We start from the raw sequence: 27,547 nt of genomic DNA, 5'->3' as shown, positions 1-27,547 counted from the left end.
TGCAGGGGGAAAGTCAGCATTTCTCTTGTTTCCCCTAAAGCAGGTGTGTCCAAAGTGTGGCCCAGGGGCCATTTGTGGCCCCCAGCTAATTTGTTAATGGCCCCCGGCTCTATAAAAAAATACTATGATACACATTTAAAACATAAAAGAGTGGAATAAAAGAGTAAACAGTGACATGTAACAAGAAAAGGTTGCAATGTTGACACTAATCAATCAATCAATCAATCAATGTTTACTTATATAGCCCTAAATCACTAGTGTCTCAAAGGGCTGCACAAACCACTACGACATCCTCGGTAGGCCCACATAAGGGCAAGGAAAACTCACACCCAGTGGGACGTCGGTGACAATGATGACTATGAGAACCTTGGAGAGGAGGAAAGCAATGGATGTCGAGCGGGTCTAACATGATACTGAGAAAGTTCAATCCATATTGGATCCAACACAGTCGCGAGAGTCCAGTCCAAAGCGGATCCGACACAGCAGCGAGAGTCCCGTTCACAGCAGAGCGAGCAGGAAACCATCCCAAGTGGAGGTGGATCAGCAGCGCAGAGATGTCCCCAGCAGATACACAGGCAAGCAGTACATGGCCACCGGATCGGACCGGACCCCCTCCACAAGGGAGAGTGGGACATAGGAGAAAAAGAAAAGAAACGGCAGATCAACTGGTCTAAAAAGGGAGTCTATTCAAAGGCTAAAGTATACAAATGAGTTTTAAGGTGAGACTTAAATGCTTCATTGAATGAAAAGTATTGGGTAATTACAGTAGTAAGTAAAGTGTTTTTACATTATTTTTACATTATTTACAATCATTGAATGAAAAGTATTGTAGTCCGGTAATTACAGTGCTAAGTAAAGTGATCTTGTGCGTGCGGTTTTGTGCAATTGTAGCGTTAAAGCGTTAAAAGTAAAAAAATATATAAATAAATGGCTTATTTTCAACACTTATTCTTTTTTTATTGTTATGAATGATTAACCTATTTAGGGTTCCAATTACTTCACGTCAAATATTCCACTTTGAAATGTTTTGGGGGGAAATGTTGCATAGTTTGTGTGTTTGCCATATAAATAAGGGTTTTGACAAAAAAACATAAACATAAAAAAATTAAATTAAAAAAATGTTATAACGACGGATAAGTGGATCTCGAGATTCAAGCGTTAATTTAAAAAAAAATACCAATTTATGACTTATTTCGAACATTTTTATGACTGAGACCCTTCCGGAGACCGGGGACCAAACTTGAGGAAAGCCATAAATGTAAAAAAACAACAACTATTGTATTGCTTTTAAAAAAAGAAAAAATATCCAAATGGCCCCCGCATACTTTGATTTTTCAGTCTGTGGCCCTCAGTGGAAAAAGTTTGGACACCCTTGCCCTAAAGTGTGTGAAACACAGAGACACGTAAATGCGTCATGACGTATAATCTGTGCGACGCACGTGTACGTGAAACGGAAAAGAAGCAATGGCGGCGGACAGGCTGCAGTTTCACGAAATGGGTCTTGACGACCGTGTTTTAAAGGTAAAAAAAAGCCTTTGTTGTTGTTCCAAATGTTAAATAATATTAAATTGCTACTTTGAAGCGAAAAACGAAGAGCTGAAGGGAAGAAAAGCGACGTGTCTTCACTGACATTTCTGTAATGTAAACAGTAGTAACTTTAAAATGTTCTCTTCAAAACATAACAATACGTGTCAATAAAGTACTGGAACTTGTCTTACTAAATGTATTAATAATTTTTTGGGGGGGAGAAAACATATATGTGCTCCATGTTGACGCAAATTGTCTCAACTTAAATATTGTCTAATTGTGCTAAAATATATTTTCAAACATTCCAGCCGTTTTTTTTAATAGTAAATACTAATATTAATGATTTCAAAGCAAGTTATCCATCAAAATCTTGCTATGTAAAAGTAGCGATGGATTTCATGGTAAAATTGTGAAATTTACTGTGGTTTTTACTGGAGATGTCCGATAATGGATTTTTTTTGCGGATATTCCGATATTGTCCAACTCCTAATTACCGATATCAACCAATAACAATATATACAATCGTGTAATCAACACATTATTATGCTTAATTTTGTTGTGATGGATGGATGCATTAAACCAGCGGTGCTCTCACTTTTTCTGCAGGTGAGCTACTTTTCAATTGACCAAGTCGAGGAGATCTACCTCATTCCTATTTATAATTTATATTTATTTATTTATGAAAGAGACATTTTTGTTAACAAGTTAATGGTGTTTAATGATAATACAAGCATGTTTAACAGATATAGATTCCTTTCTTTCATGAAGACAAGAATATAAGTTGGTGTATTACCTGATTCTGATGACTTGCATTGATTGGAATCAGACAGTGGTGCTCATAACGTCCGCATTTTCAAATGGAGGAGAAAAAAAGTCCTCCTTTCTGTCCAATTCCACATGAAAGTGGTTGGATTTGGCATCTCATTTGTCCAACTTGCATAATCGTTTTTAAACACTTTGTTATGGAAGTAGCATATGTGTGTGGCCCTTTAATGTCTGGCAGCAGGTGAGTGTGTGGGCGAGAGAGGAGAGGGAGCGGTCGCTGAGAGCGGGGGAGAAATACATTGGCATCAAACTCCGTAGCTTGCTAGCTTGTGCACGCTAGCTTTCTGAGACTCTTATTTTGTTAGCACAGGCAGGATGAAGCAGGTCTTTTATGGTGAAGACAGGATCTGTGCAGTCGGTCTGTAGAGTTTGACAGCAGGTACGGCCCAGGAGTCTGTTGAAATAAAAAAGTGTTTCTCTCGTCAAGTCAGTGATTTTTTTCTTAATAATGAGGCCGCCAGCGTCATCTCACAAGACCCTCGGGTGCCAAGAATATCAAACAACTGACGAAAGGGAAGTCCTGGTGAAGATTGATGATTTCTAATTTTTTTGTCTATTTTTTTAATGCCTGGCTTGCGATCGACTGACACACCCTCCGAGATGGACCGGTAGCTCACAATCGAAGTAATGCCCACCCTTGCATTAAACTATGTCACAAGGTTTTCCAAAATAAATCAACTCAAGTTATGGAAAAAAATGCCAACATGGCACTGCCATATTTATTATTGAAGTCACAAAGTGCATTCTTTTTTTTAACATGCTTCAAAACAGCAACATGGAATTTGGGACATGCTCTCCCTGAGAGAGCCTGAGGAGGTTGAGGTTCGCAGGTTCGCGGGGGGTGTATATTGTAGTATCCCGGAAGAGCTAGTGCTTTGTGTTTATGTTCTGTTACGGTGCGGAGGTTCTCCCGAAATGTGTTTGTCATTCTGGTTTGTTGTGGGTTCACTGTGTGGCGCATATTTGTAACAGTCTTAAAGTTGTTTATACGGCCACCCTCAGTGTGACCTGTATGGCTGTTGACCAAGTATGCCTTGCATTCACTTGTGTGTGTGAAAAGCCGGAAATATTATGTGATTGGGCCGGCACGCAAAGGCAGTGCCTTTAATGTTTATTGGCGCTCTGTACTTGTCCATACAACCGTGTACAACTCCGTACAGCGGCGTTTAAAAATGTTTTACTTTTTGACGCCAATGCCGTTAATTTCCGTTATTACATTTTAAAGCATTTATCGCCCGATAATATCCGATATTATTGGACATCTCTAGTTTTTACAGCATTTTTCAATCCATCTATTTTCTACCGCTTGTCCCTTTTGGGGTTGCGAGGTGTGCTGGAGCCTATCTCAGCTGCATTCGGGCGGAAGGCGGGTCCACAAGTCGCCACCTCATCGCAGGCAATTTTCTCTAAATTTAAAAAAAAAACAGTACTTTTTTTTTTTTTACCGGTGTAAACAGTGGTGTCGTTTTGGCATTTTCAGTAATACACTGAAAATTCTACAATTGTTGATTTGCGGTAAAAACAAACTGCAGCTCAGTTGCCAACATTTTACTGTAAAAACAGTAAAAAAACAAATGTCAATTTTACAGTAAAATTCTTGCAACTGAGCTGCCTTTTTTAAAACAAAAACACAGCGGTACTGTTTTTCCCATTTACATTTATTTACAATTAATTAAATTTGATTTATTTGTATATTTTTTATAAATATTTAATAAATATTTTAAATTTTAATATAAATATTTTATAAATATTCATACATTTAACTTGTCCAGGGTGTACTCCGCCTTCCGCCCAATTGTAGCTGAGCTAGGCACCAGCGCCCCCCGCGACCCTATAGGGAATAAGCGGTAGAAAATGGATGGATGGATGGAATTAAATTTACATTTGATATGCACTACATTGTGAGGTGGAATTTTGGCAACTGAGTTGCCTTTTTTTTTTAACCATACATTTAATTAAATTTACATTTAATATGCACTACATTTTGAGGTGAAATTTTGGCAACTGAGCTGCCTTTTTTTTAACCATAAAAACAGCAGCACTGTTTTCCCATTTACATTTAATATACATTTAATTAAATTGTATTTATTATTTTTTTATAAATATTTTAATATTTAATATAAATATTTTACAAATATTTAATTACATTTACATTTAATATACACTACAGTTTGAGTTGAAATTTTGGCAACTGAGCTGCCTTTTTTTAACCATAAAAACAGCGGTACTGTTTTTCCATTTACATTTAATATACAATTAATTCAATTTGATTTATTTGTAATTTTTTATAAATATTTAATAAATATTGTAATATTTAATATAAATATTTATAAATTTAATTAAATTTACATTTAATACACACTACATTTTGAGTGTGTATATATATATAAAATTATAATTATAATAATAATTATTATTATTATTACCATATTTTTTTTACATTTTAGTTTGAAAAAAACTGCTAATAAAATGCATAGCAAATCATGTAATAACTGTTAGAAGCGTCCCTTTGGGGCCCAAACATAACTGCGATGTGGCCCTCAGTGAAAACGATTTTGACACCTCTGATCTAGGCGGTGGCTGATCTCGGTTGGGCCCTGCCCACCTTGATCCAGGAGAAAGCCATCCCTCTGGCTCTGGAGGGCAAAGACATTCTGTCCCGGGCAAGGACCGGCTCGGGAAAGACGGCTGCTTATTCAATACCTGTCATCCAGCGCATCCTGGCCTCCAAACAGGTGCCACTCTGCAATCAGCTGCAGGATCCAAATAGAACTGTAGTGACTTTTTCCCTTCTCTTCTTGTCTTCAGACTGTCCGCGCGCAGGAAGTGAGAGCTCTGGTTCTGATTCCCACCAAAGAACTCGGCAACCAGGTCCAGACCATGATGAGACAGTTGACTGCGTATTGTTCCAGGGACGTCCGCGTGGCAGACATCTCTGGCAGGGCAGACGTATCCGCGCAAAGGTCCGTTTAATATTTGTAACATGGAACTGGACAAGGAAACATTTGGTTCAGTTATGGCTGCGTCATAATCATGAAATATATCACTAAAATCTTGGACCGAACCGGGAATTTTGTGTTATGTACAACTAGTTTCGCACCAGTACAATTACAAGTCTTTAGGGATCATAGCTCTTACACTATTAATATGCTACTTCCTGAATGTGCTTTCCGTCTGGATAGACCCATGTTGATGGAAAAGCCCGACGTGGTTGTGGGGACGCCGTCGCGGGTGTTGGCCCACATCACTGCACAAAACCTGGTCTTGCACTCGTCGCTGGAGATGCTGGTGGTGGACGAGGCCGACTTGCTCTTCTCCTTTGGCTTTGAGGCCGATCTGAAGAACCTGCTGTGGTGAGAGAAGATGGATGGATGGATGGATGGATCTATCTTTATTGTCATTGCACAAGTACAACAAAACTTTTTTAGCACAAACCCGTTCAAGATTAGACAAACAAACAGTGTACAGGGTTACAGAACAGGAACGCTGATGGGTCGCCACAAGGCGCCCCGTAAAAGATGGGGAAAAAGGTAAAACGCTGGGGAAGGATGAGTAAAAAAATACAATCTAGACTAGGCTCCTAAGGGGGCCCAGTCTGGAGTGGGTAAAAACCTCCATAGCAAAGCACATATAGAGGTGCTGGTCACATCATTAGAATATCATGAAAAAGTTGATTTATTTCATTAATTCCATTTAGAAAGCCAAACTTGTAGAATGTATACATTAATTCCAAACAGACTGATACATTTCAAGTGTTTTTTTTGCCACAAAGGAGATGATTATAGCTGACAACCAATGAAAACCCTAAATTCAACATCTCAGAAAATTAGAATATGGTGAAAAGGTCAGATATTGAAGACACCTGGTGCCACACTCTAATTAGCTAACTAACTCAAAACACCTGGAAAAGCCTTTAAATGGTCTCTCGTTTTGATTCTGTATGACACACAATCATGGGGAAGACTGCTGACTTGACAACTGTCCAAAAGATGACCATTGATACTTTAAAGAAGGAGGGCAAGACACAAAAGGTCATTGCCAAAGAGGTTGGATGTTCCCAGAGCTCTGTGTCCAAGCACATTAATAGAGAGGCAAAGGGAAGACAAAGATGTGGTAGAAAAAAAGTGTACAAGCAAGAGGGATAACCGCGCCCTGGAGAGGATTGTCAAACAAAACCGATTCAAAAATGTGGGGGAGATCCACAAAGAGTGGACTGCAAGATATGGGCTTCAGCTGTCGCATTCCTTGTGTAAAGCCACTCTTGAATAAGAAACAACGTCAAAAGCGTCTCGCCTGGGCTCAAGACAAAAAGGACTGGATTGCTGCTGAGTGGTCCAAAGTTATGTTTTCAGATGAAAGTAAATTTTGTATCTCCTTTGGAAATCAAGGTCCCAGAGTCTGGAGGACGACAGGAGAGGCACAGAATCCACATTGCCTGAAGTCCAGTGTCAAATTTCCACAATGGGTAATGGTCTGGGGTGCCATGTCATCTGCTGGTGTTGGTCCACTGTGTTTCCTGAGGTCTAGGGTCAATGCAGCAGTCTACCAGGAAGTTTTAGAACACTTTATGCTGCCTGCCGCGGACCAATTTTATGGAGGTGAAGATTTCATTTTCCAACATGACTTGGCACCTGCACACAGGGCCAAATCTACCAGTACCTGGTTTAAGGACCATAGTATCCCTGTTCTTGATTGGCCTGCAAACTCACCTGACCTTAACCCCATAGAAAAGCTATGTGGTATTGTGAATGCGGAAGATGCGAGATGCCAGACCCAACAATGCTGAAGAGCTGACGGCCACTATTAAAGCAACCTGGGCTCTCATAACACCTGAGGGTGCAACAGACTGCTGGACTCCATGCCACGCCGTATTGCTGCAGCAATTCAGGCAAAAGGAGCTGCAACTAAGTATTGATTGCCGTACATGCTGAAACTTTCCATGTTCATACTTTTCAGTTGGCCCACATTTCTAAAAAATATTTTTTGGTACTAGTCATAACTAATATTCCAATTTTCTGAGATACTGAATTTGGGATTTTTAGTAATTGTCAGTACTAATCATCAAAATGTAAAGAAATAAACATTTCAAATATATCACTATGTGTGTAATGAATTGATATAATATGTAAGTTTCACGTTCTGAATATAATTACTGAAATAAATCAACTTTTTCATGATATTCTAATAATATGAACAGCACCTGTACATATAACAACGTACATCTCGAGATATCGAGCAACAGAGGGAAGGGAGTGCGGGGTCATGGTGGCAGGCCGCAGTTCTCAGGCGCTGACCATCCTTTCATCACTCCTATGGAATTTGCGTGGAGGGCGTTGGGTTGGTGGGGGGTGTATGTGTGGGATATATTTTTTGGATGCATGTTTGTGTGTAAGCCTGCAGTGTGTCTCTGTTCCGCGCCCTTAATCTTGTGCAGTCGCTAGTCCAAAGTCAACAACAACAGGTGTGTGTCCATGAGAGACAAGAAGGGAGTTTGTTTGCACTGTCCTTCGGGAGAGTCTCGAAGCCAGGGAAACGATCCCAGTTAGAATGTTTTGTATGCGAGTGAAAATAAAATCTGCTTTTCACTCTAAATTGTCCACGACTGGTCCTCTAAAATCCTGCTGGGCAGACAGTCCGATGTGATCCAAAATCACAAGAGGGTCGACAGTTCTTCCCGCATCCTCCAATCATTTGTGGCAGACCCACAACAGTCACTGTTTCATTTTTATAGTCATGCTTATGTTCCTAGTGGTTCTCGAGTCACACTTTGCCATCGCTCCTCTCGGTTGGAGGTGAACGTGATAATAATAATAATAATGGATGCACTCATACAGACACAAGTTATGTTTGACTCTTGTTGCAGCCACTTGCCAAAGATCTACCAGTCCTTCCTCATGTCAGCAACCTTCAGTGAGGATGTTCAAGCCCTAAAGGAACTCCTGCTGCATAATCCAGTAAATCCTCTCTCAATCATGACTTCTGCACTGTGCTGCCGCCTCCTCTGTTCTGATCGTGTGGTGAACGTCGCCCCCTGCAGGTGACTCTGAAGCTGCAAGGCTCTCAGCTGCCAGATGCCAGCCAGCTGCAGCAGTACACCGTCAAGTGTGAGGAGGAGGACAAGTTCCTGCTCATCTACACGCTACTCAAGCTCCGGCTGGTTCAGGGAAAGACACTGATATTTGTGAGCGATGTGGAACGATGCTACCGCGTTAAGCTCTTCTTGGAACAGTTCGGTATTCCGGCCTGCGTGCTCAACTCCGAGTTGCCCATTCAGTCCAGGTAGGACGCGCGTGTGTGTGTGTGTGTGTGTGCGTGCGTGCGTGCGTGCGTGCGTGCGTGCGTGCGTGCGTGCGTGCGTGCGTGTCTATATATCGATAGAGATATATATTTATATACAAAGAGATATATATATACATATATCTATATAGATCTCTCTCTCTATATATATATATATACATATATTAGGGGTGTAACGGTACACAAAAATTTCGGTTTAATACATATCTCGGTTTAGAGGTCACAGTTCGATTCATTTTCGGTACAGTAAGAAAACAACAAAATATAAATTTTTGGGTTATTTATTTACCAAATTTGTAAACAATGGCTTTATCCTATTAACATTGGGAACACTATAATAATAATTCTTTATCCTATTAACATTGGGAACACTATAATAATTCTGCCCACGTTAATCCACATTAAACTGCCTCAAGTTGTTGCTTTGATTAATTAAAATGACAAAACCTTTCTTCTACATATAAAAAGTGCAACATTAAACAGTTTCAAGTCAACTCATCATGCTTAGTTTATTACAGCATTTGGGAAGCCTGTAGTTCAGTGGTCCCCAACCACCGGGCCGTGGCCCGATTGGTAACGGGCCGCAGAAGAATTTTTTATTCATTTTTATAAAAAAAAAAAAATATATATATATATATATATTTATTTATATTTTATTAAATCAACATCCATCCATTTCCTACCGCTCATTCCCTTTTGGGGTCGCGGGGGGCGCTGGCGCCTATCTCAGCTACAATCGGGCGGAAGGCAGGGTACACCCTGGACAAGTCGCCACCTCATCGCAGGGCCAACACAGATAGACAGACAACATTCACACTCACATTCACACACTAGGGCCAATTTAGTGTTGCCAATCAACCTATCCCCAGGTGCATGTCTTTGGAAGTGGGAGGAAGCCGGAGTACCCGGAGGGAACCCATGCATTCACGGGGAGAACATGCAAACTCCACACAGAAAGATCCCGAGCCTGGATTTGAACCCAGGACTGCAGGAACTTCGTATTGTGAGGCAGACGCACTAACCCCTCTGCCACCGTGAAATCAACATAAAAAACACAATATACACTTACAATTAGTGCACCAACCACAAAAACCTCCCTTTTTCATGACAAAAACGTCACTTTTTCATGGAAAAAAAAAAAAAAAGCATTCCCCCCGCCAACGGGGACAAATTATTAAGCGTCGACCGGTCCGCGGATCCAAAAAGGTTGGGGACCACTGCTGTAGTTGACTTTTATTATACACACACACACACACACACTCACACACACACACACAGCAAAATAAGCTAACGTAACGCTAAAACCTAATTAGCCTTCACCTCAACCCAGAACTATGAGCGAGCTGAGCTGCAGTTTAGGTTTCTAGAAGGTCAACGGGCTCATACTGATGTTTGTTGTGACTGGGAAGTATTTTTTATAATTTGGGGAGTGTACGATATCAGCTGCTCACCTGCTAAACACATATCTGCTCATCTCGACGCCGGAGCGCTGACTCCTTGCGCTGTGAATACACCCTGCTGATTGACTGTTACATCGCTCTGAATACGCCCTGCTGATTGGCTTTGTATGTAACCAATCAGATGGTTGTGTGGGCGGGACAATGCTGGGTGCTCACTGCTCAGACAGAGGCAGCTGCAGAGCAGCTTGTTAAGACTTTAGTTTACAAACTCGTTCGATACACCCTCGTACCGAACCGAAACAGTTCAATACAAATACACGTACCATTACACCCCTAATATATATATATATATATATATATATAGTGTGTGTGTATCGACCCCCCTCAGTTCCTCCACGGACCGCCTGTTGAAGTCGTCTCCTCTGGAGCACACACGGCGACATAGAGAAGCATGCAGATGTAAAGTGTTGTGTGTGTTGCAGGTGTCACATCATCTCACAGTACAATCAAGGCTTCTACGACTACATCATCGCCACAGATGAGCGTAGCCTGGCCGAGCCTGCTTGCACGTCGCAGCCTGCTGGTACGTCGCAGCCTGCTGGTACATCGCAGCCTGCAGCCAAAGGCAAAAAGAAGAAGAAGAAGAAGGGGGGAAAGTAAGTTCCATTTTGATGACAAATGATGACAAATCTTGCGTCAGGTTTAAAGGTTTTTTGGAATTAACCATTAGTATTTGTTGTGTAAATAGCAACTGCCTGAAGCCTTGCCTGCCTTTTTGAATCTAAATAATTGTACATAATTACATTTAACTTGGTTTGAATTATACGTCGTTTATAAGAAGGTTTCAATTCACATGTTAGCGATTTTCACGGTCCAAAATATAATATTTCCCCGCTCGGATTTCAGTGATGGGCAAGCTAGTAAGCAGTAAGCTAAGCTACAAGTTACTCTCGATTAAATGTAGCTAAGCTACAGGGGAGGCTATCCCCAGAGAATTGTAGCAAGCTAGACTACAAGCTACATGGCAAAAGTAGCTTACACTTTTTACTATTAACTATCTGTCATTTATCTGGGTACACCATACAACTACTTCTAGGGGTCACCACACCCCACTGTATTTAGTTTGCCTTTTCTCTGGCCTACCCCTAAAAATCTACCGGTATTTATTTTCTCTACCTACAGCAAAGAAAACCGCATCTTTCTATATCTTGACAAAATAAAAAACAACGACTTGTGTGTTGTTTGGGAACAGTTGGTAATGTTTATGTGCAGTAAAACTTCACCATTCCATGTTAATGTATGTTCCTAAATTTGTGTTCGACGTCTTCGATGAAGAGAGCAGTTATGATTTTGGTTTACAGAGTAAACAACTAAAAACTAAGGTTTGGAACATTGTTTTCTCTAAATGCATGAATGTGTGTAAATATGGCCAAAGACACGCATTATTGTGGGTTTCCTGCACGTCATCTTTTTGAGTGGTCAGCTTGAAGCGTCCCTCTATCTCCGACTACCTGGTCGTCATGTGACATGAGTGCGTGACTGTTATGGTTTTGCTTCCTGGTTTCGATGACCCCTCTGATCCTGTCAATTATTTCCACCCTAACCTTAGCCAATTGTGACCCATCACACAAACACCAACCAATCATTATGGATGTTCTCCTTATGTATGGATGGTCATTGTGTTTTCTCCATATACCGTATTTTTCGGATTATAAATCGCTCCAGAGTAAAAGTCGCACCGGCCGAAAATGCATAATAAAGAAGGAAAAAGACATATATACGTCGCACTAAAGTATAAGTCGCATTTTTTTGGAGGAAATTTATTTGATAAAATCCAACACTAAGAATAGAAATTTGAAAGGCAATTTAAAATAAAGAAGAGTGAACAACAGGCTGAATAAGTGTACGTTATATGAGGCATAAATAACCAACTGCTATGTTAACCTAACATATTATGGTAAGAGTCATTCAAATAACTAACATATAGAACATGCTATACCTTTACCAAACAATCTCTCACTCCTAATCCATAAATCCAATGAAATCTTCTTCCTCGATGTCGCTTCTAAACAACTCTGCCAACTCCAAAAGGTATGCGCCGCTTCCTTTTGTCGTTTTCTGCTGCATATTTCACTACGTCCATCTTGTAATCTGCAGTACATGATTTCCTTTTCGGTGCTCTTTTTATTCAGCCCTTCTCAGTTTTTATAAGTTAGCGCCAACGTTAAAACAATCCATTTTAATAGCTACGGCAGTAGCATATAGCAGTTAGCATCCCATGACCCATAATGCACTTCTGCCATGACCCTCCCCCGCCAAATTCTTATTGGTTGACGTGTGTGTGACGATTGCTGACATTTTCTTCGTCTCTTCCGCGAATGAGATAATTAATATTATTTGATATTTTACGGTAATGTGTTAATAATTTCACACATAAGTCGCTCCGGCCAAACTATGAAAAAAAACTGCGTTTTATAATCCGAAAAATACGGTATATATATTTTTGGCCTGGATTTGCAGTCCATTTTCTCTCTTTGTAACTTGTAGCTTTGATGTGAGCCACCTCGCTACATGGTTCATAAAGTAGCTAAACTACAGTAATGCTACTCGTTAAAAAAGTAGCTAAGCTACCGGAAAATGTAGTTAAGCTACGTAGCTTAGCTACATGTAGCTTGTTACTGCACATCACTGTCAGATTTTAGGTTTCTGTTTGAGTTAAAAGTCCAATGTGTTTATCCATTATGTCAAAATGGAAGAAGTAGGTGTACAGTAGAGCTGCAGCTATCAATTATTTTGGTAATCTATCGATTAGTTTGTTTCATTAATCAAGTAGTCGAAAGAAACACATTTTATAGCCTGCATGTTTATTTTTGTGAAAATATTTGAAACTATTTTTCCGATAGCGTACCCTTCATTTTTTTTTTCTAATAAATGTACATCATCAACATTGAAAGTGCACTTTTATCATAAATGCATTAATAAAAAAAAAATAAATAAAAATTGAAATCTCAGCCAAATCTGAATATTTGAATACATGCAGTTTGGATTTACTGAACAAGTAATCGTAGCAATGGAATACAAATGGAAGCTTCGTTAATCGGATGAATCAATTTAATTAAATAGTCGTTGCAGCCCAAGTGTGCAGTTACCCATGTGAGGTTGAACTGACAAAAAGGCATCAACCAAAGCGAGAAACAGTTTTCAAGGTGAAATACGCAGAAGCGACAAGTCCTACCCTGTCACCGGAGGTTTAATGACCCTCCAGATGTTTGCACTCTAACTCTTGACCTGTGCTCTTCAAAGCAATAAAGATAAGGAATATGGAGTCTCCAGAGGCGTCGACTTCCAGGATGTGGCTAACGTCATCAACTTTGATTTCCCTGTGACCATCGAGTCTTACATCCATCGAGTCGGAAGGTAAAAAGGTTCAGTAACCTGTGATGAAGGCTTGAGGATGGAAAGTTGATGATGGATTTTCTGGCAGGACGGCGAGAGCAGATAACCCGGGGACCGCCTTGTCCTTCATCTGTCACTCTGAGCTGGCTTTGCTGAAGGACGTGGAGGAGGTTCTGACAGGAGGTAACGACATGCGCTTCTCTACTGGTTGGGTACCAAACATTTAAAAGCGTCAATGAACATGTTGAAACTGTCTGCAGATAGCGCGGAATCCGCCCTGCAGCCGTACGAGTTCAAGATGGAAGTCATCGAGGGCTTTAGATACAGATGCAGGGTAAGTCCAGCAGGATGGATGCATGCTTCGTCTTAGGCCAGGGGTCGCAAACTCACTCTGCACTGCAAAAAGTCAGTGTTCAAAAACAAGGAAAAAAAAAAAATTTGGGGTATTTTACTTGAACTAAGATCACGAAATGATTTTCCGCCGCCGTGTGGCAGGGCTCTCCCTTAGAGATAGGGTGAGAAGCTCTGTCATCCGGGAGGAACTCAAAGTAAAGCCGCTGCTCCTCCACATCGAGAGGAACCAGATGAGATGGTTCGGGCATCTGGTCAGGATGCCACCCTAACGCCTCCCTAGGGAGGTGTTTAGGGCACGTCCAACCGGTAGGAGGCCACGGGGAAGACCCAGGACACGTTGGGAAGACTATGTCTCCCGTCTGGCCTGGGAACGCCTCGGTATCCCCCGGGAAGAGCTAGACGAAGTGGCTGGGGAGAGGGAAGTCTGGGCTTCCCTGCTTAGGCTGCTGCCCCCGCAACCCCACCTCGGATAAGCGGAAGAAGATGGATGGATGGATACTTGAACTAAGCAAAATTATCTGCCAATTGAAAAATAAAATTTGGCTTGTCAAGACTTTCCAAAACAAGTACAATTAAATAACTTCAATGAACCTAAAAATACCTTAAAAACAATTATATTCTCAGTAATACAAGTCCACTTTTCTAGGTAGAAAAAAAGAGACCTTTTTGCTTAATATGTTGAAAAATATTGTAAAATTAAGTAAATGCTAGTGCCATTATCTTGACTTAATGATATGCACTCGGCATTACATGTTTTGAAACCAGTTAAATTATACTAAAAACTGGTCTAGTGTTCTTAAAGGGGAACATTATCACAATTTCAAAAGGGTTAAAAACACTAAAAATCAGTTCCCAGTGGCTTGTTGTATTTTTTGAAGTTTTTTTCAAAATTTTACCGGTCTCGGAATATCCCTAAATAAAGCTTTAAAGTGCCTTATTTTCGCTCTCTGCGAAGACACTGGCCATTTCCCTGTGACGTCACACAGTGCTGCCAATGTAAACAAACAATGGGAATACCACAGCAACATATAGTGACATTAGCTTGGATTCAAACTCGGATTTCAGCGACTTAAGCGATTCAACAGATTACGCATGTATTGAAACAGATGGTTGGAGTATGAAAGTATTGAAGAAGAAACTGAAGCTTTTGAGCGAATTCATAGTCATAGCATGGCCGAGTAGCTGCGTTAGCATCACCGGTAAAATGTGCGGACCAAACGATCAGGATTTTCGCATCTTTTGACACTGGAGCAACTTAAATCCGTCGATTGGTAAGTGTTTTTTTCGCATTAAATGTGGGTGGAAGGAAACGTAATATAGTTGCAAATGCATCTGCAGGTTATCCATACATCTCTGTGCCATGTCTGTCTTAGCATCGCCGGTCAAATGTGGAGACACTCTGGTACATTCAATGGGGGTCTGGCGGCAGACACTTTGGCATCTTCGGGCCAGTGGTGCAACTTGAATCCCTCCCTGTTAGTGTTGTTACACCCTCCGACAACACACCGACGAGGCATGATGTCTCCAAGGTTCCAAAAAATCGTCGAAAAAACGGAAAATAACAGAACTGAGACCCGGTGTTTGTAATGTGTTGAAAATGAAAATGGCGGGTGTGTTATCTCGGCGACGTCACATTCTGACGTCATCTCTAGCGCGATAAACAGAAAGGCGTTTAATTCGCCAAAATTCACCCATTTAGAGTTCGGAAATCGGTTAAAAAAATAGATCGTCTTTTTTCTGCACCATCAAGGTATATATTGACGCTTACATAGGTCTGCTGATAATGTTCCCCTTTAATGGAAAGGCAACAAGGCAACCGCTTGTTACTCTCGGGGGTCTTCTAGGCACTCAGGCAAATCATGTTGTCTAAAAATGCAGTTTCTCATCCATAACATGACATCATCGCACTAAGTGCGTGCTCTTTCAGTCAATTATACACAAATATACACAGCTCGGCCCCAGCCCAACATTTTATTAATTGTAATTTTGAAGAATTTATCTGAATGTGCATGAACTATTTATGTTAAAAATTGTTAGAAATGACATGTTAAATGTTTCAATATTAACTGTCCGTTTACTGTACTGTGCCAACTGTACTACTGTAGTATGTGAAGATACTGTCTAAACCTCACAAAATGCCACAAATTCAGTCCAGCATTTTGAATATAATGCTCCGAAAGTCTTCAGTAATTTCCGTAGATTGACGTCACTGGGGTAACACTTCTGGACTCTGACATGTTATCAGAACAGTCATACTTGGAATACCGTATTTCCTTGAATTGCCGCCGGGGCGCTAATTATTTTACAACCTCTTCTCACGCCGGCACTTAACAAAGGCATGTGATAAATTTAGGCCTGCGCTTATAAATTTGAGTGTGATGTAAGGATACCATCATGAAAAGCACATTTAATAAAAAAAACTTTATTATGGTCTTACCTTTACTTATAAATGAAGTCCATGTGCAGCTCTTTCTGATCAAAAGCATCAATAACTTGTTTATAGAAGTCTTCCTTATCTTTCTTCAGTTTTAGAAGTCTCTCTGTCTCGATTGAGATCTTCCTTTATTACCTCCTGCTTTGATTGAAAGTCCAGTGTAGAAAACTGTTTTATTTTAGATATGTAATCCTCCATGTTAAAACTGCAAGCGAGAGGAAAAAATAAACGATCGCTGCTCACTCTTGCTGCTTGTTGTCACTTCTTCTGCAGCCGAGTAGTCGCTAGAAGGATTACTACCGCCCTTATATTTGACACACGCAGCGACGGTATATTAATAAAACATAGCTGCTTACTGTTCTTTTTAGCATATTCAATAGCTTGGACCTTATATCCTACTGAATAGCTCCTAATCTTCTTCCCTTTGTGTAAATTCAAATGATTGAAATCATCCTCCTCCATTTTGAAAATGATGACAGGTGAAGTGTCACTCGTGACGTGACGAGTTTGACCCGGTGGAAATTCTAGGCATATGCTAATCATTTTGCAAAACGAGTTTGACCCGGCGGAAGTTCTAGACATGCGCTAATAAAAATAATATTTTGCGAAACAAGTTTGACCCGGCGTTAATCCTCAGCCGGCGGTAATGCTAAGCATGCGCTAATTATTTGGCGAAACGAGTTTGACCCGGCAGTAATTCTAGGCAAGCGCATACTATATGCCCGGCGGCAATTCAAGGAAATACGGTATATCGTGATATTCGAGTGAGGCGTAGCTATTATGTGACTGAGTCGGCACACAAAGGCTGTGGCTTTAAGGTTTATTTTACTTTTTGAAACCGATACCGATAAATTTGAAACCGATAGTGATAATTTCCGATATTACATTTTAAAGCATATATCGGCCGATAATATCGGCAGTCCAATATTATCAGACACGTCTAATCATTATTTTGGGATTGTTTCCTGATGTAGGATGCGATGCGTTCAGTGACCAAGCAGGCGGTTAAAGAAGCCAGACTAAAAGAGATCAAAAGGCAGCTGCTCAACTCAGAGAAGCTGAAGGTGAGTGACGGATGCTGAACATCAAGACAAGTAAAACAGTAGGTGGGTTCTGATTGGCCGCTTTTGCTGTCTGTCAGACATACTTTGAGGACAACCCGAGAGACCTGCAGCTCCTCAGACATGACAAAGCTCTCCACCCTGCTGTAATCAAGCCTCACCTGAAAAACATACCCGATTACCTCAGTGAGTGCATGTTAGCTTGTTAGCATGGTAATCTTCATGACTGAAGTCCTTTACTTTGACCTGATCTAGTTCCCGAAGCTATGAGGGGCTTCGTCGGTTCCTGGTCGGACAGGAGGAAGAGGAAGGACAGGTACACACCACACGGCGTCAACAAGAGCAATTTCAAGGTAAGCCGCACTCTAACTCTTTGTCACCCTCCCAGAAAGTAAGGAGCAAGGGAAGCCTTTTTATTTTTTAACTAGACAAAGGAAGCTTGAAAGTAACTTGAAGCTGAACCCTCTTTTGTTTTGTTTGTAGAAAAACAAAGGCAACAACCCTCTGAAGACTTTCCGCAGCAAAAAAAGGAATTGATCATAAAAGTGAAGACCTTTTAGATAACACCCAAAACAGGGGAAATAAACTTGCCATGTTTATTTCCATTCATAATAAACATCTTAAATTTAAGACATTTCAGCCACAGTAGGTCATTTTTTTATTCAAATGTATTTCTTCTCGAGGTGTTTATTGAATTTCAAAGCCTTTTTTTAACCTAGTTCAACACAGAGAAAATCGAGAATAAATTCAACTTTCACTGCTTCCTTCTTCTGGAAACATCTTTTTGGTGAGTACACTTAATGTATCGGCAACTGTATATTGTACTATGAAATTTACATTCAGTTTTATTGTCCCCTTTGGATTATAATTGTGCTTCAGGTTAACAGCATAAACGATAATACTTGATAAGAACTCATATATCTTGAAGTATCAGTGCTACAGTGTGATGGTATCTTAAATCCAGAAGGTCTTAGTAGTGCTGGATTGAAAACATGGATAGTTGTCCAAGCAGTTTTAATCTAAACCATACTGTAAAATGGTTTAGATTGATTGATTGGGTGCGCCTGTCATTTTCAATCAATGGTGATTTGAAACGGATAGTCCTCGGTGTGCACATCGTCAAATATGATGCTGTCAAATGGGTTTTCAGTGGACCAGTTGTCCACAGGAAACCAGGGGTCGTACCAGGAAGTTGTAGTCTCAGTCTTTTGTGTTGTCGTAGTAGAAGTAGTAGTAGTAGTTGGGGTTGGGGTCGTGGTGGTAGCAGGCGTGATGCCGAGGCTGGCTCGTTGCCTCTGCAGACGCAACCGACGCAGACGCAGGATTCGCAGCCGCCTGAGTCGCTCCGCTTTCTGGCCGGCGGCGTGCTCTTCTTCCGGGCTGACGGTGCTATCCACCCCTGCTGTGCTGCTCGCTGCCGTGGCCTTCACCTCGCTCGTTTTGGTGACTACTCGGATGGGCCGGTTACCGTTAAGCGCCAGGATCTCCTTGATGCGGTCCCAGTTGGATTTGGCCAAGGTGAAGCTGCAGGATGTGGCCCCGGAGTCATAGCCCACCATACACAGTCTGGTCTGAGAGGTGTAGCCGTCCGCTTTTGCCGTCACACGGTATTCTCCGGGATTCAGCAGACGCCAGTAGTCGCCACCCGCAGCTGTAATGAGAGGCGAAGTCAATCTTTTTTCCTCAGATTGAACCGTGAGAGTTTTTCTCATGGCAGAAAGGTACCTGTTATGACATCGTGACGTATCCCCTCCACTGATATACTGGCGTTGACCAGAGGATTTCCCTCCACATCTTTAACCATACCTTTTATCCCACGATTGACCTGGACAAGTAGACATAAATCAAAACCTGAATGTCACTAAGCAATAATCGTAGTTGTCTTATTCACCGGGAAATACATTTTGGAAAACATGTCTGGAACAAAATGGAATACTTCTTTGTCTGAGTCGTGTTATTGTGGAAGTTGGTCAATTAGATTTGACATACTTGTGCTAGCAAAAGAAAAAGACACCCTTCCCTCCAATCCAGTCAAGTTAAGTGTGGTTCCTTTAAGCGTCCTCAATCTGAAACTATCAAAACTGATGATTTTAAGCCATCAGTCTAGTCCATTGATGTTCAGTAGCTTGTATGCAAGTGTTTTTTGTTCTTTTGGCACCCTGATGGTGGCGCTGTGGTCGTCACCTGCTCGATAAATGTCAACAGAGCTTCACGGTTGTTTTCCCACTCCAGGGAAAGTTCGCTCTCGTGTGGGAACTTGTCACATCCCAGGAAGACGGAGAGCTCAAAACAGTTGGTGTGAAGGTAGCTGAAGTCGTTCATACCTGCAGAGGCGAGTTTGAAGGCGGTGATGTCACACTCAGGATGACTTAAACTGGCAAGGAACTCTTTTGCTAATCTGAATGGGAGCAACACTTACTGCCAACTACGGGCTTCCAGCTGGCCCCGTTGACGATGCCCTGGCTCCGAGTGATGTCATCCCCGTGACAGGAGCCTCGGTGTGTCTCGGTCATGCTCAGGTGACTGTGAGCATACGACATGGCCAGCCAGCGGAACATCACGTCATCAGGTGTCTCCCTCAGTGCACCCTCATTCTGACGCTGGAGGCGGGTCCACGCCTCGTCGGTCATCTCACTGTTGGTCCAGCGCCTACTGTCAGTCAGCTTGGAAACAACGAGGCTGTCACAAGTTTGGCAGACTACCAAGGTCTCTTTGGATGTCTCTTTCCTTACAGAAATCTGTGGGCGCTGCATGTCGAAAGGGAAAGTGACCAGCTTTTCCCCACCTTGCAGATTAGCTCCTAGCACGAAGGGATTGCGCTCCATCCAGGAAATGATGGCTTTTGTCTCCACGGCGAGCTGAACGAGAGAGCGCAGTTTTTCTTTGAACTTCTAATTGGTGTGGAAAAACTGCCTCTACCGAATCGCACTCACAGATCCGTTGAAGAAGTTCTCAGGCATGGGAATGTGATGGTTGGGTACAATGCGAGGAACCCAGCCTCGGTCCTCCGCCCCCCACAAGATGCTGTTGAGGTCTGGAAAGTTCTGGAAGATGTCGTAACCTTCCTCAGTCCAGTGGCCCAGAGCCCAATTCCCCATCTCGGATCCCTAGAGAAAAGGAAGGACGCTGGCATTAGGTCTGCAACATGACGCTAAAAGAGTAAAAATGCTTATACGTCGCCATCATACCGCCTCAAACGCCATCTCATAAGCATCAGGGTTAAGAGATGGCACCAGGTGAATCCTCACTCCGTCCACCAGGCGGCGCACTCGAGGGTTTTCATCCTTGTACTCCTTGCACAGGAACTGCATTAGCAGGAGGAGGAGCTCACGGCCCAGCGCTTCATTACCATGGAGACCTGCTGTGTAACGGAATTCTGGTTCTCCTAGAAAACAAAAGCCCATCCGCCAGTTTGTTAGCTTGTCCTGCAACGATACTCCTTGAAGAAAATGTTCAATATCATTGAGCTCCCGATAAAAATCCAACATGTCAATGTGATGTTACCCATTTCATGCTCGCCAGGATTGTCAGAGATCTCCATAGCATACATCTTCAGACCCTTAAAACTTTTACCAATGTTGTAAATTCTGGTGATGTTGGGACACTCCTCATTTATCACTTTCATCATCTGGAAGACAGAAGTATTTCACTTGGCTTCGTTATTCATAAAGAGCTTGGCAAACAACAATCTAAATTTACTTAGACATTTGTGGTAAACTGTCAATTTTTGTCATGTTTTTATTGGTCAAAATAAGTTAAGATGAGAACCTTGTTTGTTAGACTGCTAATATTTGTTTAAATGAGAGGCCGACCTGTCTCATGTCCTTGTAGTTGTGATGTCTGAAGTCGAGCTCGTCCGAAGACTTCACTTCGTTCTCGCTGTGATGGCTGCCTGGAAGGACACAAAGTCATGCATGGCTGCTCAGAAGATTGTAGATACTCATTGAGAGTCGGGGTTTGTCATACTGACTGGGAAGTTGACAGGCCAGAACCTCAGCCCGGAGGCACAAGCTGCCGTTCCAGCTCTGAGGTAGGATGCGGAAGTATCGTGCTACCACAGGCCAAGAAAACCGGTTCATGACCGGGGTGTCCTTGTCTACGTTCCCGTAAAACAACTGTATGGAAATAGTCAACCAGACTAAACATGGTGTCCTTTTCTCTGAGGGCACGTTGTCATTAAGTTCTAGTTGACGTTCCACTCACCCACTCAGCGTAGCCATCGTGAAGAACGGTCCAATCACGACTGTCGTTGCTGAAGGCCACAAAGTAAGATGACACAAAGTCCTCGCTGCAAGTAGAAATGTACGCAAGATCATTTTTATTCGCAGGGTTGATGCGGACATTGTCCCACAGCAGTTGCCATTCCCAAAAAATTAGTACTAGTAGGGACCATCCAAGGCTTTATTATAGGAAATCCCGGCTAGTCAATAGCATTTTTATTTCTTGGCCAGTACTTGGCATTCTTTGGCGACTCCCCAACATTCTCTAGCTTGTCTTAATATATGCACGTTGTTAACTTACAGCTGCTCAGAGTTTCTTCCCTGTGTGATGACACCCGTGAACTCCACCTCCCGTCGTGCATCCACCTCAAACCAGCTGTTGGTCTCTTCAGACTCTGCGCACCACGCCCCCCCGAAAGTATCTTCATCATCGGCCGAACCCTGAACACGGCTGAGCTTTAGTCCAGGTGGTGTAGCGGTCCAAAAAGGATTAAGATGTGGTACCTGCATGTTGAGTCGGCCCCTTTGAGCCGAGAAGCCATGATGAGACTGAGAGGAGGCCAGCAGTTGGTCGTCGTCCACGCGGTGAGACTCCAAACCCAGAGGGGGGCATTCTAGAGGTGCCACAAATTAGTCTTGTTGCCTTGGACATGATACACTACTACACTTCATGCATAAAGACGGTCTTCACGATTTTTGTTGTCTTACTTTTGGGTTCCGGCGGCGGGGAAAGCTGTCTGAGTCGCTCCTCTTCCTCCTCCTCCCACTTCTTCCTCAGACGTTCGGCTTTAGTGTGTAACGACAAAACAATGTGTCAAGATGCGAGCCAGCACAAACGACTTCCATGTGTGCTGTGCTACATCATCTCCACACCAAAGGTAGAAAAATGTTTCCTCTCTGGGATCCTACCTTATTTAAAAGGACATCCTTTTGTCATAAACTCATGACAAAGAACACTCATTCAAGTCTTTCTGAGTATCTGCTTTCAACCTACAATTTAAATTCCTGACCTTTCTCAGCTCTTTCTGCCTTTTCCTTGCGAGCAATCTCCTCCTCCTCCTCCGCTTTCTTCTTGGTCACTGACAACAAACGAGTACAGGCTCACATCTGGAATGGTCTCCAACGTTCTCATGATGGGTACATCCAACGTACGGTCGTCGTAGTCGTACTCCTCGTACCACGGTATCACAAAGGGCATGCTGGTGGTCTCCTCTGCAGGACAAAGCAAAAAGTAAATCATTCTCTCAAGGACAGTAGGCCAAAAAGTGTCTTGTTAATGTACACGAAAACATTAATAACATACCTGGAATGTACATGATAACCTCAGGAGTTGTCAGCTGCTTTTTATCTAAAGAAAATTCCAACATAATTACCAACACAGACTCCATGGCCATGTAAATATCTTCTTTCACAGCAGAAGACATACAAGTGCTTACAAAGGGATCCACCACTAGGGGGCCTGATTACATACGATGTTTCTTTCTTTTAAGGATGACACAGACCCACAAAGATGCTGATGCTGCATCACTGGTCCAAACATAATGGTTGGTTCTGTAAAGATTCTACTCCACTGACCTGGGACAACCCTAACCAAGTCTGGCTCTTCAGGCTCCTCCCACTTTGGCTGCACTGGAGTCACATGGCTGGTTGCTGTGGAGACCCAAGGACAAGGACAGTGTATTGTTGGAGGCGGAACATTCACCTCAGTAGTCATGTTGAAACGTACTTGTAAGCCAGCTCGGTTCTGTCAGCGGCTTCAACTCAGGCTGCACTGTAGGGTCCGCTTTAGGTTTTTTGGTGGCTTTGGGTGCCTTGGGCTTCTTGGTGGCTTTGGGTTGTTTGGGCTTCTTGGTAGGCTTTGGAGCTTTGGGCTTTTTGGTGGGCTTTGGGGCTTTCTGCTTCTTTGCCTTGGCCTCTTTCTCCGCCGCCTTCCTGGCTTTGGCTGTACAGGGTTGGAAAGCAGAACCAAGAAGCAATCCATGAATCATAGCCTTTATGGACTTTTAAAACGTCTCCGGCGTGCCTCGCCATCGTAAAACCAGACTGAACACTTTGGTTCCAAGGGGCTGAGGTGAGACTCAAGAACTTACTAATCCACTTAGAGACCGCAAGGACTGGATCCAGTGGCAACTCAGCAGAATTACAATAACATAAAAAAAAGCCACTGAGAACATGGCTCTGAATGATTGCAATTCACAGAAATAAACCACATAGAACATGACTCAGCACTATTACAATTTGCAGAAATAAACCACATAGATCGTGACTCAGCATGATTACAATTACAGAAAATTAAACTACATATAACATGATTCTGCATGATTACAATCCACAGTAATAAACCACAAAAAGATCATGACTCTGCATGATTACCATTCCCAGAAGAAACCACATAGACCATGACTGCATGATTAAAATACACAGAAATAAACCACATAGAGCATAACTCTGCATGATTACAATCCACAGAAATAGACCACGTAGAGCAGGGGTCGGGAACCTTTCTGGCTGAGAGAGCCAAGAAAGCCAAATATTTCAAAATGAATTTCCGTGAGAGCCATATCCTATTTTTTAACACTAAATAAAACTAAATGCGTGCATTTTTAAGTAAGACCAACATTTTTAGAGTATAATAAGTCTCTTATTCTTTTTAATAACATTGTTATTCTGAAGCTAACCAGTAATAAATCAAATGTCATGTCTGTTGTTGATCATGTTTTTGTTTGGCCATGTGCTGTTTGTGTTTTGGACTCTTTAAGTTCCTGTTTTTTTCCACTCCCTTGTCTGGTTTCCTTGGTTACTCATTGTGTCCACCAGTCTCTGGTGGACAAAATGCCCGCTCACCTGCTTCCCGAGCACTAATCAGAGGCAGTATTTAAGCTTGTCTTTGCCAGTCAGTCGCCCTGGCGTCAATGTGATCTTTTCTTGCTCTGTGATGACTTGTTTCATGCCATGCCATGGTTTTGAGCTTCATGCCATGCCAAGTAAGTTTTGTTTGATTTGTGTTCGCAGTCTGTCTATGCGTTAGCTTTCTTCCTTAGCCCAAGTTGTGCCTCCGCTGTGAGCGATTTTTGTTTATATCTTTTTTTAGTTTAAATTAAGTCATGTTTTTACCTAAATGCCATGTTCCGAGTAGTCCGTCTGCCTTCCTGGGAGAACGACCCCGCAGCAAACCCCCCCCCCCCCCCCCCCTTATCATGACATAAAATACTTCTTACCATTAATGCGACTTCTTGAACAGGTGCGGTAGAAAACGGATGGATGGATTTAAATGCATGAGAATGTTTTATATTTTGAACGTTATTTTTAGCACTGTGAATTCCAGCGGAATTATTCATAATTATCCTGTTAAGCAATGTCAGCTAAGATTTATCTGAGAGCCAGATGCAGTCATCAAAAGAGCCACATCTGGCTCTAGAGCCATAGGTTCCCTACCCCTGACGTAGAGCATGACTCTGCATGATTACAATTCACAGAAATAAACCACATAGAACATGACTCTGCTTGATTAGAATCCACAGTAATAAACCACAAAAAGAACATGACTCCATGATTAAAATTCACAGAAATAGACCACATTGAACATGACTTTGCATGATTACAATCCACAGAAATAGACCACATAGAGCATGACTCTGCATGATTACAATCCACATAAATAAACCACATAGAACATGACTCTGCTTGATTAGAATCCACAGTAATAAACCACAAAAAGAACATGACTCTGCATGATTAAAATTCACAGAAATAAACCACATAGAACATGACTCTGCATGATTACAATCCACAGAAATAAACCACATAGAACATGACTCTGCATGATTACAATCCACAAAAATAAACCACATAGAACATGACTCTGCATGATTACAATCCACAGAAATAAACCACAAAAAGAACATGACTCTGCGTGATTAAAATTCACAGAAATAAACCACATAGAACATGACTCTGCATGATTACAATCCACAGAAATAAACCACATAGAACATGACTCTGCATGATTACAATCCACAGAAATAAACCACATAGAACATGACTCTGCATGATTAGAATCCACAGAAATAAACCACAAAAAGAACATGACTCTGCGTGATTAAAATTCACAGAAATAAACCACATAGAACATGACTCTGCATGATTACAATTCAAAGAAATAAACCACATAGAACATGACTCTGCATGATTACAATCCACAGAAATAAACCACAAAAAGAACATGACTCTGCGTGATTAAAATCCCCAGAAATAAACCACATAGAACATGACTCTGCATGATTACAATCCCCAGAAATAAACCACATAGAACATGACTCTGCATGATTAGAATCCACAGAAATAAACCACATAGAACATGACTCTGCATGATTACAATCCACAGAAATAAACCACATAGAACATGACTGCATGATTAGAATCCACAGAAATAAACCACATAGAACATGACTCTGCATGATTAGAATCCACAGAAATAAACCACATAGAACATGACTCTGCATGATTACAATCCACAGAAATAAACCACATAGAACATGACTCTGCATGATTACAATTCACAGAAATAAACCACAAAAAGAACATGACTCTGCATGATTAGAATCCACAGAAATAAACCACATTGAACATGACTCTGCATGATTACAATCCCCAGAAATAAACCACTTAGAACATGAGCGTGCTGAGATGATACACCCTCATGAGCGTAAACAAACATGGCTGACGTGACAGCGTGCTTCCTGCAATGGAAAGTTTGCAACTCATGCGTCTCCACGCTTGTGGAAAACTCTTGTGGGACAACTTTCTTTCCGCAGACGCATCTCTTCTGTCGAGACATCTCACTCTGCATGTTTTTCTGGCAATGAAACGAAGGACCGCACCGTGACGGTGACCAGCGACTGTGCTGATGCATGCAAGACAACACATGCACCCTCTCACCTGCCGCCACTTCCTCTGGCGTTTTCTTCTTCTTTGGTTTGGGGTTCTCCACGTCTACCGGCCGGCTGGGCTCGTCTGACCTTTCACCTTCCTCCCCCGATCTGACTTTCCTCGCCCGGAGCTCGCCCGTGCCTGGCCGCCTCTCCTCCACGTCCTGGCGGCCGCAGACGACAACGGCGCACAGGGCGAGGAGTGCCCAGACCAGCAGAACTTTCATGGTGAAGTAGTAGAACCTTCTGCACAGTTTTCAGCCCTTAGTGAGCTCCTTGAGGACCATCTGAGCCGCAGATGTCCGACACACTGCCAGGAGCTGAGAGGGAACAAAAAGGTGAGGGAGAACTTCTCAGATGTGAGGGGAGAGAAAACCACAACTGCTTTATTGCTTTAGAGCCTGCGAGCTTCCTCCGCCTCCTTCTCCTCCTGTCTCATCTCTCCCTCATGGCCCTTCACCCCCTTTTCCCCTCACCCTTCCAAGAGCCGAGTGGGAGGAGCTTCTGCCACTGAGGCATTCCTAGAGGGGATGGAGCAAAGGAAGCGGACCAGACCACATCAGAACTTTAACGACAGCAAGAACTTCATCTTTAGAATACATCCAAGTACAAAGAGAAAAAGAGTCCAAGTGGACCAGGAAAACCGCGGAGTAGGTTTCCTGACGCTGGAGCTGAAGACTGAACTCGATGGACTCACTTAAGGACATCAATTACTCTGTCTCCCTTTTAAGACTCACAGTAAACATGCTAGATGGGACAGAGTGAGACATGACAACATGAGGAGCCTCTGACTCGCATTAGTTGTTACCGATGCTCCGCCCCATCCCGACAGGCTCCGCCTCCATCGCGTGACCTATTGATGCTTTTATGTAATGTCATCTCTCGTTCTCCTTCTTTTCATCAACACTGTGGTCAGTTGTTTACTTTGGCGTCCCATCTGTTTCTAATTCCTTATCAGGCCAAAGAAAGCCAGACCAGCACAAATATTCACAGAATAAACCTGCGTTCTGGAACATTCTCCCTGCTCACTTACTGCAACTTCTCATGTGTTTTCATCTCGGTGATTCATCTTTGAACAACAAGAGACGGCGATAAGTGTAGAAAG

At 42.3% G+C, this 27,547-nt stretch overlaps 2 protein-coding genes across 2 annotated transcripts; one reads left to right on the top strand and one right to left on the bottom strand.

Annotated features, from left to right (window-relative positions):
• The first annotated feature begins 1,382 nt into the window (after nucleotides 1-1,382).
• ddx56 (DEAD (Asp-Glu-Ala-Asp) box helicase 56) lies at nucleotides 1,383-17,924 on the top strand. Its single transcript, XM_061876096.1, has 14 exons — nucleotides 1,383-1,521; nucleotides 4,926-5,087; nucleotides 5,161-5,315; nucleotides 5,535-5,705; nucleotides 8,216-8,306; nucleotides 8,390-8,631; nucleotides 10,532-10,705; nucleotides 13,353-13,466; nucleotides 13,534-13,628; nucleotides 13,706-13,779; nucleotides 17,208-17,297; nucleotides 17,375-17,480; nucleotides 17,550-17,647; nucleotides 17,778-17,924. Exons 1-14 carry the CDS (start codon nucleotides 1,465-1,467, stop codon nucleotides 17,829-17,831), a joined length of 1,683 nt encoding a protein of 560 aa, XP_061732080.1. The 5' UTR covers nucleotides 1,383-1,464; the 3' UTR covers nucleotides 17,832-17,924.
• On the bottom strand, nucleotides 17,877-27,220 carry aebp1a (AE binding protein 1a). Its single transcript, XM_061876095.1, has 20 exons — nucleotides 26,453-27,220; nucleotides 23,241-23,456; nucleotides 23,090-23,164; nucleotides 22,818-22,862; nucleotides 22,667-22,726; nucleotides 22,525-22,593; nucleotides 22,223-22,300; nucleotides 22,019-22,128; nucleotides 21,816-21,955; nucleotides 21,498-21,582; nucleotides 21,265-21,409; nucleotides 21,107-21,186; nucleotides 20,799-20,922; nucleotides 20,483-20,679; nucleotides 20,228-20,401; nucleotides 20,027-20,152; nucleotides 19,714-19,957; nucleotides 19,479-19,618; nucleotides 19,020-19,119; nucleotides 17,877-18,945 (listed from the first exon to the last, which is right to left on the bottom strand). Exons 1-20 carry the CDS (start codon nucleotides 26,667-26,669, stop codon nucleotides 18,368-18,370), a joined length of 3,003 nt encoding a protein of 1,000 aa, XP_061732079.1. The 5' UTR covers nucleotides 26,670-27,220; the 3' UTR covers nucleotides 17,877-18,367.
• Nucleotides 27,221-27,547: the final 327 nt, after the last annotated feature.

The sequence above is a fragment of the Nerophis ophidion genome, linkage group LG17, assembly GCF_033978795.1.
Source record: "Nerophis ophidion isolate RoL-2023_Sa linkage group LG17, RoL_Noph_v1.0, whole genome shotgun sequence".
NCBI classification, from domain to species: Eukaryota; Metazoa; Chordata; class Actinopteri; order Syngnathiformes; family Syngnathidae; genus Nerophis; species Nerophis ophidion.
Note: the sequence above shows the minus strand (reverse complement) of the source record. Positions and strands in the feature narration are given on the sequence as shown.